Source organism: Lepidochelys olivacea (genome assembly GCF_965140295.1).
Source record: "Lepidochelys olivacea isolate rLepOli2 genome assembly, chromosome: 10".
Taxonomy (NCBI): domain Eukaryota; kingdom Metazoa; phylum Chordata; order Testudines; family Cheloniidae; genus Lepidochelys; species Lepidochelys olivacea.
Genome location: NC_140420.1, coordinates 18,487,884 through 18,499,922, shown reverse-complemented (window position 1 = coordinate 18,499,922; position 12,039 = coordinate 18,487,884). Strand labels below are relative to the sequence as shown.

General features: G+C 35.9%; 1 protein-coding gene across 2 annotated transcripts in view; it reads right to left on the bottom strand.

Moving 5' to 3' along the window:
• The window catches only part of SMG1 (SMG1 nonsense mediated mRNA decay associated PI3K related kinase), a 117,850-nt gene that overhangs the window by 64,180 nt on the left and 41,631 nt on the right, over positions 1-12,039 (bottom strand). For both annotated transcript variants that reach the window (XM_084642090.1, XM_084642089.1), the window contains exons 7-16: positions 9,750-9,875; positions 9,580-9,652; positions 8,556-8,653; positions 7,363-7,536; positions 5,438-5,662; positions 4,490-4,591; positions 3,549-3,818; positions 2,417-2,547; positions 737-898; positions 143-261 (exon numbers count right to left, since the gene is read on the bottom strand). In XM_084642090.1, the coding sequence (XP_084498216.1) occupies positions 143-261; positions 737-898; positions 2,417-2,547; positions 3,549-3,818; positions 4,490-4,591; positions 5,438-5,662; positions 7,363-7,536; positions 8,556-8,653; positions 9,580-9,652; positions 9,750-9,875 (1,480 nt within the window). The remainder of the gene's footprint in view (positions 1-142; positions 262-736; positions 899-2,416; positions 2,548-3,548; positions 3,819-4,489; positions 4,592-5,437; positions 5,663-7,362; positions 7,537-8,555; positions 8,654-9,579; positions 9,653-9,749; positions 9,876-12,039) is intronic.

The window sequence follows — 12,039 nt, the reverse complement described above, 5'->3', positions numbered from 1 at the left end:
AGCTCAACAAAAAACTGCAAATCAGAAGATGACCACAGTTGTATCTATCAATCAGCTGTCTTTATCCAAGGACATATCAATACAGTTAATGGCATCTTATAAAGGGTAACCAATAAGAAAAAACAATTTTGTGTGATCTTACTGTTTCCTAGAAGTCCTTTACAAAACTTGTGGAAAGATGGAAGAGAGAATAACGGCGCATATGTTTCTGATTTTTTCATTAGAACAGCCACTTCCAAAGCCCAGGTCATCAGTAGTTTCCTAAAAATGCATTACAGACTAGTCACTCTATAAAACTAGATTCTGGGACAAAGTTACTCATAAAACATTAAATATCCTGAGTTTTCACATCAATGTGGTAAAGCAAACTTGCAAATATTTGTGAAAGAAAACCATTAAATAAGTGAAAATTACCTAACAATTGAGTTTTGGAAGCTCTATATTCAATGTTTGGCCTAGAAGAGTTTCACCTTTGGTGTTTTCATGAATATGAAAACTTTTTTTTCAGTGTTTTAGCCTGAATCCTATGAACCAATTATGTTGAGCATGAATGATTATTTTAGTTCTTATGTTTTGTATGAAACCAAAATCCTCCACTTTGAAATATTTAGTCCTCACCACTCCTTTTTTTATTCTAAAGAAAAATAATGCAAACATTTTCTTGGTTCTAAATCAGAACTAATAATTCTCTTTAAAAAAAAATCTCAATCTCTGATATGAAGACAATACTATTTACCTGGTATCTTGAATAAGGTTATCCTTCTTAAGCAATAACCCCAAAAGGTTTAGTATGATAGAGAAATGTTTCTTTGTAGCTGTGGTTACAGTGCTAATCACTGCTCCATCAAACAAAGAAGGAGAGGAGGAGCTGAGGCTACTGGATATGAAGTGGTCATGCCTGAAGGAAAATTAGAAAAAAGTATTTTATTTCCTTAAACATACAACTAAATCAGAAAAAAAAAAAAATCAGTGTTATACTCAGATGTGTTGCCCAGAAACTAGTTTCAATGTTATAATCGCATGATAGTCTAAAATTTAAAGCTCCAATGCACTATCAATGTCTAGCTAAATAAGAATGAGTTTAATTAATTATTTTTCAATAGTTTTACGCTAACTACAGCCTCAAATCCTCTGAAGTACTGAAAATAAATGTAATTTCAACATTAAACAGCGACAGAAAAAATATGAGGTATACAAGCAAGAAAGGAAGCTAAAGCTAGTTAAGTTGAGAGGGTCTGATCCAGATGTGTTCCACTACAAAATCACCACATAGTTTGTCACATCTATTAGCATTTGCTCAAAAGCGTCCCAAGTCTAGAATAATGAGAGTACTGCCTATGTCATTCAGTCCTGACCTGCAAAACTGCATGTACATGCTGCCACCGTGCTTGTGTGCACCATGGTTCTAGTTTATGTCAGTGCTCCTATCCCTCATCACCAAAGATGGATTCAACCACAAGACATACCTTGCAAAATACCTTAAGTAATGAGCGACAAGAATGGTGAGGTAGTATCTTTTATTGGACCAACTTCTGCTGGTGAAAGAGCTTTTCGTGCTACAAAGAGCTTTTCTTCAACTTGTCTCTTTCACTAACAGAAATTGATCCAATAAAAGATATTACCTCACCCACCTCTAATATCCTGAGACCAACACAGCCACAACATCACTGCAAGCATTAGATAACGAGTGACCAATCATGTACTATTAATTCCAAGGTGGCACAGGAGCAACTTGTGTCTCAGCAATCTGTTCCCCCCCAGATTTCTTCTATTTCAAGCTGGATTTTTTACTTCACCCTTGCATTCATTAGGACATGTTATGACTACTTGTTGATCTGAAATCTAGAAGTTTTTTATTCAGAGGTATTTTATCCCTAATACAACAATTAAAATCTACTTTAATTTTTGCAGTTGCAGTGTACAATGTTTCAGTTAATGTTTGCATGCAAGATGCCATACAAAATGAAGCATTGTTTAATGTGTACTGAAAAGAATACGCTAAGTATCAGAGGAACCATGTAACATACCAGAGGTTAATTTTTTTCGAAAAAGGAAAACCCATTAGTTCACATCATAAACTGCTTGCAGAATTATTTTAGACACACTTAAATTAGAAGTTATAAAATAAACCTTAATTCTCAATCTTAAAAATACCTAAAATTATCTTTTGCACAAGATTTTTAGGAAACTGAGAATATGCATGGCCAATTTCAATCTAGAACCGTTTTTCATGGGTGATCTCTAGTACCTATGAAAATAAAATCAATGAAAATAAGGATTTATAAGAGAAATGGTGGCAACACATTGATTACATGACCATCAGTGCTGCTATTGTAAAATTCTTCCCTAAACTCAAATACAGTTTACATCTATCTATTTATGCTCTTAAATATTAATGCCTTAGTGATCTTCCTACCTGGTACAATGTGAATATAAAGTGTAGAGAACTGCATACTGGACAGCAGGAAAGTGAATGGCTATGTCACTGTGAACAATCATCAAATTCTTACTCAACAGTGCAAACACAGTTGGAGAAAGGGCCCACATCTACAAAACAATTGTAATAAAAGCACAAAAATATGTATGTAAAGGATATTGCTATCAGTCATATTTACATGTATCTGGTTTATAAAGAAATAAATGATCAAGTTTGCTTTAAACAAAAAAATGTACTGCTGAAATCACAAAAAACCTGCTGAAATTAGGACATTTTTACTAGTAATCTTTACTGTTTTTGTCTATCTAGAATTTCTCAAATGTGAATGCTGTCCTGCCCATAGTTGAAGAAACACACATCCGTCTTTTCTGATGTAAAAGTTTTCTTTAAAAGGTGATGCAAGGGTACTTTGAATCAAAGTGGCACAATACGGAAGTTGGAGACAGTGCAGTTTTCTACATTTTTCTTTCCTACTCGGTAATTTCTATATACTGTATTCAAATACATTGGCAGATTTGGGGTTTTTTTGGCTGTTTATATTTTAAATGATTTAATGAAAATATATCCTTCATATTTCTGACCCTGTTTGCTAATGTTCTGCTTTGCTGTCCACCTTTTTTATTTTAAAAGCACCCTATACATACACTGCCCCAAAAGGTTTATATTCTACCTTGAAAAGACAGAAAACACGACATCAAATGCAAGGTAGCGTTTTATTGTCAGTGAGGATCACTGCAAGATATGTCGAAACTACTTTAGTTTCTTTCTTTTCTCATCAAGATAGTAGAATGTCCTGACAGTATCAGAAGTAATTACCATCACCCCAGTAAAGTACTGTAATGTGGAAGTTATATTTCATCACACCTTTAAGACTAGAAATAATTATCTCAAACAATTTTGCACCATGGAAGTTATTAAAATTCCTCCCTCAAAAGTATTGAAGTATCAAGAAAAAGACACCTTAAGTACATATATGCACGTATGAAATGAAGATTATATGCATTACATGAATCCACAGAGACTTGTACCTATCAATAAAAGCCAAACATTATATGATTTATTGAGCAAAAATTAAAAAAAGTATTTATTTTTACTGCAGTTAAATACTTACCCCAATCAATGAGTTTTTAGCATTTCCAATAGTAGTTAGGGCACTGAGGTCAAATATAACTACAAACTTTGCATTAGCCACATTGAATACATGGTTCTTAAAAGCATCATGCTGGATTTCAGAACATGCCTCAGGAAGCTGTAGGCTACAAAGGAGACTATTTAGACCACAGGTCATTTCTCCCAGAATCAACCTGTAAGCAGTCTCCAAAACAGGAATGTTCTTCAGGCTCAATACTGCTTGATAGACAGCATGGGCTGCTGCAACAACCTTGAAAATGAAAAGATTCAAAATGTTATTTAACAGTGAGATATTTCTGAAGTGAAGCTTTCTTGTTAAATGAAAGAAAGACTTATGAACATGTATGGTCTGAGTGTCTCGCTCTTCAGTTTATTATAATTAACTGTTTCTTTAATTCTTCTAGGCAAATTAAGCTGATCATTATTTTAGGGTACCAAAACTACACCAGCCAATAGTAAAACAAATTAGACTATTTGCCACAAGTAGGTGAACTTCCATTAAGAATCAACTTTAAAACTAAAATTAAAATTGAGTTAATCTTAAAATATATGCTAAAAGCCCTACTGAATAAACTTTGAGTTAAGATATATTTAGCGCGCACACAAAAAAACCCCAAGTAAACACTGGATTGTAATCCTTTTCTTTTCCACCTTCCAATTTATATTTGTAACAAATGATGCTATGCAAATTAAAAAGAATTCTTTTCTGTCTGGTATGTGACAAAGTATGTTTCCTCACATGCCACAACCGAATGAACAATAACCAAACCTGAGTTTAGGCTTCTGTTTTTCTAATGAGTTCAGACATCTACGCAACTAACTGTTCTTCTTATGGGCAAAATTCCATAAGATAATATACCACTCCTCTAAAACAGTATTAGAATTGCTATAGCATATTAGTAGCAACCATCCACTTCTTACCTCTTTCTCCTTATGGTAACGGAGTACAAGTAGTTTAGATTCTGGTACAAACAATTTCTCTACAAATGTCGATGGCAATTTTGTATTTATTTGTTCAACAATCTAGAGACAAAACATAAGCACTGATAATATACATCTTCAATTGCCTGAATTCTTTATTCAGACACATTTATGGCACTAATTTACAGAACTTAATAAATCAGAACCCCTTAAAGATATTTATAAATATTTGACTACATTAGAGTTAAGAAATCAGTTACATAGATACCAATTAGTTACTTTTGTAAGTTAATGAAAAAACATAATTGCTCTGCCAAAATTCAATATTCAGAGGACAGGCTATTTTTATGCTATCTTGTCAACTGAAGTGGAACTCAAGCATATGACCAATATAGATTGCTGGACGTAAGTTCTATGGTAATGTGCTAATATGGTTATTTAGCCAATAGAGGTTAAAACAGTTATTTAGCCAACACACAGGTTGTGGAGATCAATATTCTGAAGTCATCCGCTATCCAAAGTGTTTAGCCATGGCAGAGTGACTGCATAAACATACTAAATCCTAGTCTCTCTGGCAGTTCATCAAAAATACTGCTACCAGTTGCAGAGGAAAGTTAACATATTGGTTAAAGAATAGGCACTATCCAAAGTCAAAGGAAAATTATTTTGGATAAACTGAAAACTATTCAGTAATAGAACTAAGTAGGAAGGCTATCAGCACAAGCTCTACCAGTTTTTCAAAATGATTACAAACATTTGATAGGTTTTTGTTTGTTTGTTTTGGGGTTTTTTTTGGGGGGGGGGAATACAAGACATTGAAATAGAAAAAAAGGAAACAAAAATCACGATTTACTGTTAAATCAGTTTGTAATTCAGGTGCCTGAATGAGATATGTTAAATATTTTTTTCTAATTATAAAGCCCCACAAAAATGAGAATTTGTATGTACCAGTGTCAATAAATTCAAGACCGAGATGATATAATCGGTACCACAAGTCTGGCAATTCTCCAGTTGATCTAAGCCATATGTGATGACCATGTCACAGTGTATAGTCATACTGGGGTCCAGACTACCGAGTAAAACCCCAACACACTCATTGGCAGCGGTCAATACAGCCTCAGAGAAGAACACTTGGTTTGCTGTAGTCACACATCTCATTACTCTGTACAGAACCTGGAAAAGAAGGAAAGTGAATTCAAGTCAGTTTAACTAGTACTGGATGTTATTTAAGCATAGGGGAAAAACCCACATCCATTTGAAACTACACAGAACCAGAAATGCAGGGCTAGAAGGGACCTCAAGACATCATCTAATCTCCCCCATCCCCCCATGATGAGGCAAGATTAAGTACATCTAAAACATCCCTGCCAGATGTCTATCTAATCTGTTTTTTAAAAACCACCAAGAATGAGGATTCCACAGCCTCCTTAGGTAACCTGTTTCAGTGCTTAACTATCCTTAGAGTTAGAAAGTTTTTCTTAATATCTAACCTAAATCTCTTGTGCTGAAAACTAAGCTGACTACTTCTTGTCCTACCCTCGATGGACATGAAAACAACTGAATACCACACTGCTTGTAACAACCTTTTACATATTTGAAGACTTGTGTCCCTCCTCAGGGCTTCTCTCCTATAGACTAAACATGTCCAGGCTTTTTAACCTTTCCTCATGTTTTCTAAACCTCTTATTTTTGTTGCTCTCCTCCAGACTCTCTCTAATTTGTCCACATTTTTCTGAAAAGTGTGATGTCCAAAACTGGACACAGTACTCCATCTGAGGCTTCACCAGTACAGAGTAGAGTGGAATAATTGCCTTCCATGTCTTACATATGACACTCCTGTTAATAATCTCAGAATCCAACACTACTCTGCACTGGAGCAAGTTCTTTGTCAAAATAAATATTAAAAATGCTTAATGTGCATTTATATTTTCATTAAATACAAAAATGCAACAACCCCAAATTTAGAATAATTTTAAAGACAATGAACTAAAAGAAGCACAGAAACACAGAGTTAAAGTAATTACTTTGGGTCCTATACACCTTGAACTGAAGTCAATGTTAGAACTTCTATTGCCTTCAGTGAGAAAAGAACTGGTCTTCTTTTCTTAACTTGTCCCACAAGGGTCTCATATTTCAGTGCCTGCACATGTCACTCAGACAACTTTAGATCCCAATAATGAAATCTGTGCAGGTGGACCCTTAAATATGGAACTCCTTGCAGGCATATCAATGGGATTCTGTACAGGCATAGGTCTACCCACTCAGATTCAACTGCAGAATCAGGACCTTATTCCTGAGTGTCCTTGTTTTGATTAAATTGGATGTCGCTTTAACTGTGATTGTAACCCATTAATTATTTTTGTATTACCAACGTAAGAACAAAAGTCACCTTCTCATACTGTGCAATAGTATCTATTCCAAAAGATACTCTAAAATGAAAAACTTCTTATATACCAGATTTCAACTAGATGAAGATTAGAAAGGGATAAAGTACAAACCTTTAGCTGGTTATAATTATACTCCAGTATTTTTAAAGCATCATGATAATTTGCACTATGATAATTTGAACAGATCATAACAAAGGTCTATAGCCAGGTCAGACTGAAAAACCTTTGGAAAAATACTTACATCAAATACATTGTGGTTTTTGGTACATATAGCTATCACAGGTCTCTGTCACAATCACCACTAAATATTAAATCAGATTCTATTAGCTGTCAGACAAATCTAGTCCTTCAGTAAAGTTGACCATGAGTACATTTGTACGCTGCCAAATTTTGCAAAAAATATGGATGTTGGGTTTCATTATTTACAATAAATTTACCAGCACATCTTTCTTAATAAGTAGCATGAAACATGTTCTGAAATCTTACATCAGTTACATATGCTTCAGTAATTGGTTGTCCTCTAATTGGGCTGAAGCGTTCCCCAATACTCCTCACCACAGTGCTGAAAACCCGAAGAAGTGCAGCTAATTTAGGTAGTGATACTGAAGGAGGAGGAATATCTTCGTCCACTGATTCTCCAGAGGCCACATGGCTGAGGTCCTAGATAGGAAAATTTATGTCATTAAGTAGTAAGTACAAGCAGTTCTAATATAGACAAAATATATATAAAATTCAGTTTTAATATCAGAAGTATCCCAAATGTATCACAATAAATATGCAACACCAGAGTTCTCTCTTTACACTATAGCTTCAACAAGCTGTAATTATACTTGTTAATTAAAGATGACAAGCAACACAAAATGTCTGGAAAACTGTATTTACATTAGCTCTGTGTATACAGTCACCACAAATTTTAAGATAGATTACTGGTGTACAAATTACAGATGCATTATTGTTGTAATTTATAGCAAAATAAAACCAGGTACCATATTAAATAAGATTTAAGAAGCAACTTTCTTTTTTATGTCGTCCTTTCAATTATTGTGAACATCTCAATGTCATCTCATCTGTTTTAACAGGAAATCATGACGACGACAACATTACAAACTAGCAGAAATTGCTAAGAAAAGCTTGTCTCTCTCATCAACAGAAGCTGGCTGGTTCAATAAAAGACATTACCTCACCTACCTTGTCTCTCTAAGAAAATGCAATATTGCACCCCAGTGTTTCAATATGCATGTCTTAAACACATCCCAGAGCTAACTGACTAATCTGTTACAAAAGATCATTGTTTCTTCCCTATTCCCATCCTCAAAATTAGACTTCCTAAAAACAAGAGGGGCTGACTTTAATGGGGCTAGAATTTCATCCAAGAAGCATATCAGTATGCAAGCACCTTTATATTTTATTTTATTTTCTACAAGCGTATGCAGCATTTGAGTCCCCTCCCATCAACCCCACACCTTACTTTCAACATACTTTCTATAAACTTAACAAAACAAGGTAATATGATCAGACACACAAGGTGGGTGAGGTAATACCTTTTATTGGATAAACTTATGTTGGAGAGAGATGAGTTTTCAAGCTTACACAGAGCTCTTCAAACAGGCCTTTATGGCTATAATATATCTTAATTATTTTAGAACTCTTAATGCTGCTTCACAATAAACTTTGCTTACCTCAGCATATGCCTCCATATCCTCTAGAAACTGACCCAAAAGTGTGGTGGAAAAAGCAAGATCAGCTACCCAAAATGGCTCCAAGCTCTGTAGCCATCCTGTATAAGTCAGACCAAGTGAAACAGATTGTTACAAGCAAAGTAGAACACAGGTATAAAATTTCAGATACATATTACTGAAGGATGGAAAAGATGACTCATTTAAATTTATCTTTCTTTCTTTTTTTTTTTTTTTTTTAAGAACAAAATTATTTTATTTATAATTATCTGTATTACAGTAACCCAAGGAGCCTCAAGGAGATTGGGGTCATACTGGACTAGACACTGCATAAATACATTGTAAGAAAGAGTCTACAATTTAAACAGACAAAGGAAACATTAGTCCCCTTTTACAGATAAGCGCCTGAGGCATAGAGAGATTAAGTGACATGCCCAAAGTCATCACAGGAAGTCTGTGGTAAAGCCAGAAAATTAACTTGTCTCCTGAATCCCAATCCATCCTTCCTTTTTTCTAACACGTTATTTTTAAAAGGTGCACAAGGAGGTGGTTATGTTTTCAGGAGTTGCTTGAGGGTTGATAACTATAAGAATGAATTAATTTTCTCTAACAGAGAAAGCAAATGATGTTTAAATGTAGGCTGGCTAAAATGTCCTTTAATTAAATTTTAACTGACTGACATGAATGGTATATGACAATAGGCTTTTTGGTTCTGAGTTCTGTTAATACACTAAGTCTCCCGTATAACCAGACTTTTTTTGTTTTTGTTTTTATGTAAACTCCTTTACCCCATGTGGGAAGGAACTGCATTGGACTTTTAATAATTAATGAATGCCACTTACATGGAGGGGTTGCCACTGAGTGACAAGAGGCATCCTCTGTCTGGGGATCAGGCAGGTTGCCTCCACAGCAGTGTGCGCGCAGTGGCAGTGAGTAACGCTTAGAAATAAATCCACATCCTCCACAAGGTGGAGCAGAACACTAATAGTAGGTCATCACATGTAACGATTTTGTAGGCCAGACTTACCAGACACCTGCTGTGTCAGAGAAGGTTTCTGAGTGTGATCTATATGCCACCCAACCAATATGTCAACTGTGTCCTTGAAAGCAATGAAAAAGGTAAATCACCTACGTGATGTGCTATGTCAATGTTTTATACGATAAAAGGGGGCAGAAAAAATTCAGGCACAAGCTTACCCTAAAATTGGTGCTGAAAATATGTGGGTAACATCGGGACACCAGAAGGATGCACTTGACACATTTGCACAGTAACTCTGGTGTATCCACATTTTCTAGAATGGACTGCAGGCTGGTCATTACAAGCTTAAAAAGAGTCACAAATTAAAAAAAGTTACTAGTCATTTCAGCTTATTCAAAAATATTGAAAAGTCATGAATGCTGTTAAATCAATTGTAACCTTGACTGGCATAAGATAGATCTGATACAAAACAGATGGCTGCTCATTGTTAAGATTCAAGCAACAGGTACTTGCATAGCATTTTGATGTATAGTATATATTTTCTGCCTTCCTATGAAACATGGAAATGCCAAGGTGTGAAAGGGGGGGGAAGTGATAGGTTAACAATGACAAATTTATTTAAGCTTACTAGGAATTACAGAGACTAATAAGGCTACCTGGGAGAGGGCTTGCATGGTGTTAGGGTTTCCAACAAACTACAAAAGACTTGAAGGTTCCCCTAACAATTCTTCTAACACTTGCCTGGGCTGAACGTGTGGATGGGTATTCCAAAATACCTGAGGTTCACAAAGGGCTTGTCTTCACTAGACTTTTTACATCCAGTTAGGAGATATTTAACATTCATAAAGACTAAGTGGTCACTCTTCACTTTGATCCAGGCTACAAGCATTCATGCTTTAGCCTAGGGAGAACCCTGGTCTTTCCTAAGGCCTGGCCTACACACTTACAAGTTAAATCTACATAGCTACACTGATCAGGGGTGTGAAAAAAACATACCCCTGATCACACAGCTATGCTGACCTTCCCCGCCAACTATGTAGATCTCCCCCCGTGTAGATGCAACTATGTTGACGGAAGAATGTTTCCGTCAACATAGCTAATTTCATTTGTGGAGGCAGTGTTCCTACACGGATGGAAAAACCCCTTCCAATGTGAGCGTGGCTATGCCAGCATAACCCTGGAGCACAGACATGTCAATAGAAGGGTTTTTTCCATTGATGTAGGAACACCACCACCCAAATTAAGGGCATGTCTACACTACACAGACTACAATAACACAGCTACAGCACTGCAGCTTAGTGGTGCCTAGGTTGATGGAAGAACTATTCCATCGACCTAGCCACAACTACGTCAGGGTTAGGTCAACCTAATTACAGTTCTCAGCGGACGAAATTGTTCACAGCCTTGAATGGCATAGCTATGTCAACCTAATTTTTAAGTGCAGATCAAGTCTCCAGATTGTAGACACAATCAAAGGTAAAGCATAAACTCATGCCTTGTTTCTCTACAGTTTCTCTTGACTTAACTGACTGACAATTAACACCTTTTAAAAGACAGTCTGAATACTTTTTACCCAAACATTTGGGGTTTACTGTAGGCTGATCCCCCGGGTAAATCACAAATGTTTTTAGTTTGGAGCGACTGTCTGGAGAAGGGAAGGGTGGAGCTACAGCCATGTCATAATAAAACATTTGAGAGATGGAAAAAAGTGTAAGGTACCTCAGGCCAAAGGCTAACTGAAGCGACCACTAAATGAAATGAGCTCCTTGACCATAATTAGCATTTTTTCCTTACAGACTTCTTCCACTGAAGGAATCCTCATAAGTGACCGTGGGGAAAAAAAGTTTAGCATTTCAAAACGAGCGTAGCAAATATGCTACAGGTGTGGGCCTGGTCTACACTTAAAACTTTTGTCAGCATAGCTATATCGGTAAGGTGTGTGATTTTTCTCCAACCTTGACTGACACAGCTATGCCAGCTAAAGCCCAGTATAGATGCAGTTAAACTGGTAAGAGTTCTTAGGCCTGGTCTACGCTACAAAAGGTTTGCCAGTATAGTTATACCACTATAACTATTCTAGCATACTCTTCTAATATAAATGCAACTTATACTGGCAAAAGAGTTTTACTGCCAGTACAACTCTTACCAGTTCCCTGAACAAAATAAGCTATACTGGCAAGATGAATTTTCTGCCACTGTACCTGCTCCTATACTATGGCTTTTGCCAGCATAGCTGTCGGTCAAGGATAGGAGGAGAAAAAACAAAAACCTAGTGTAGACACAGCTATACTGGCAAGAGTCCTTTTGCCAGTAAAGTTTATTTGGGAACTGGCGTAAGCTATATTGGCAATAAAACTCTTTTACTAATATAATTTCTGTCTACACTAGAAGGTTTGCCAGAATGGCCATCTATACTAGGGCTTTTGCCAGCATAACTATGTCAGTCATAATTATGCCAGCAAAAAACTTTTAAACACAAAGCCTTACTTCATTTTAGAAATTGGTTTA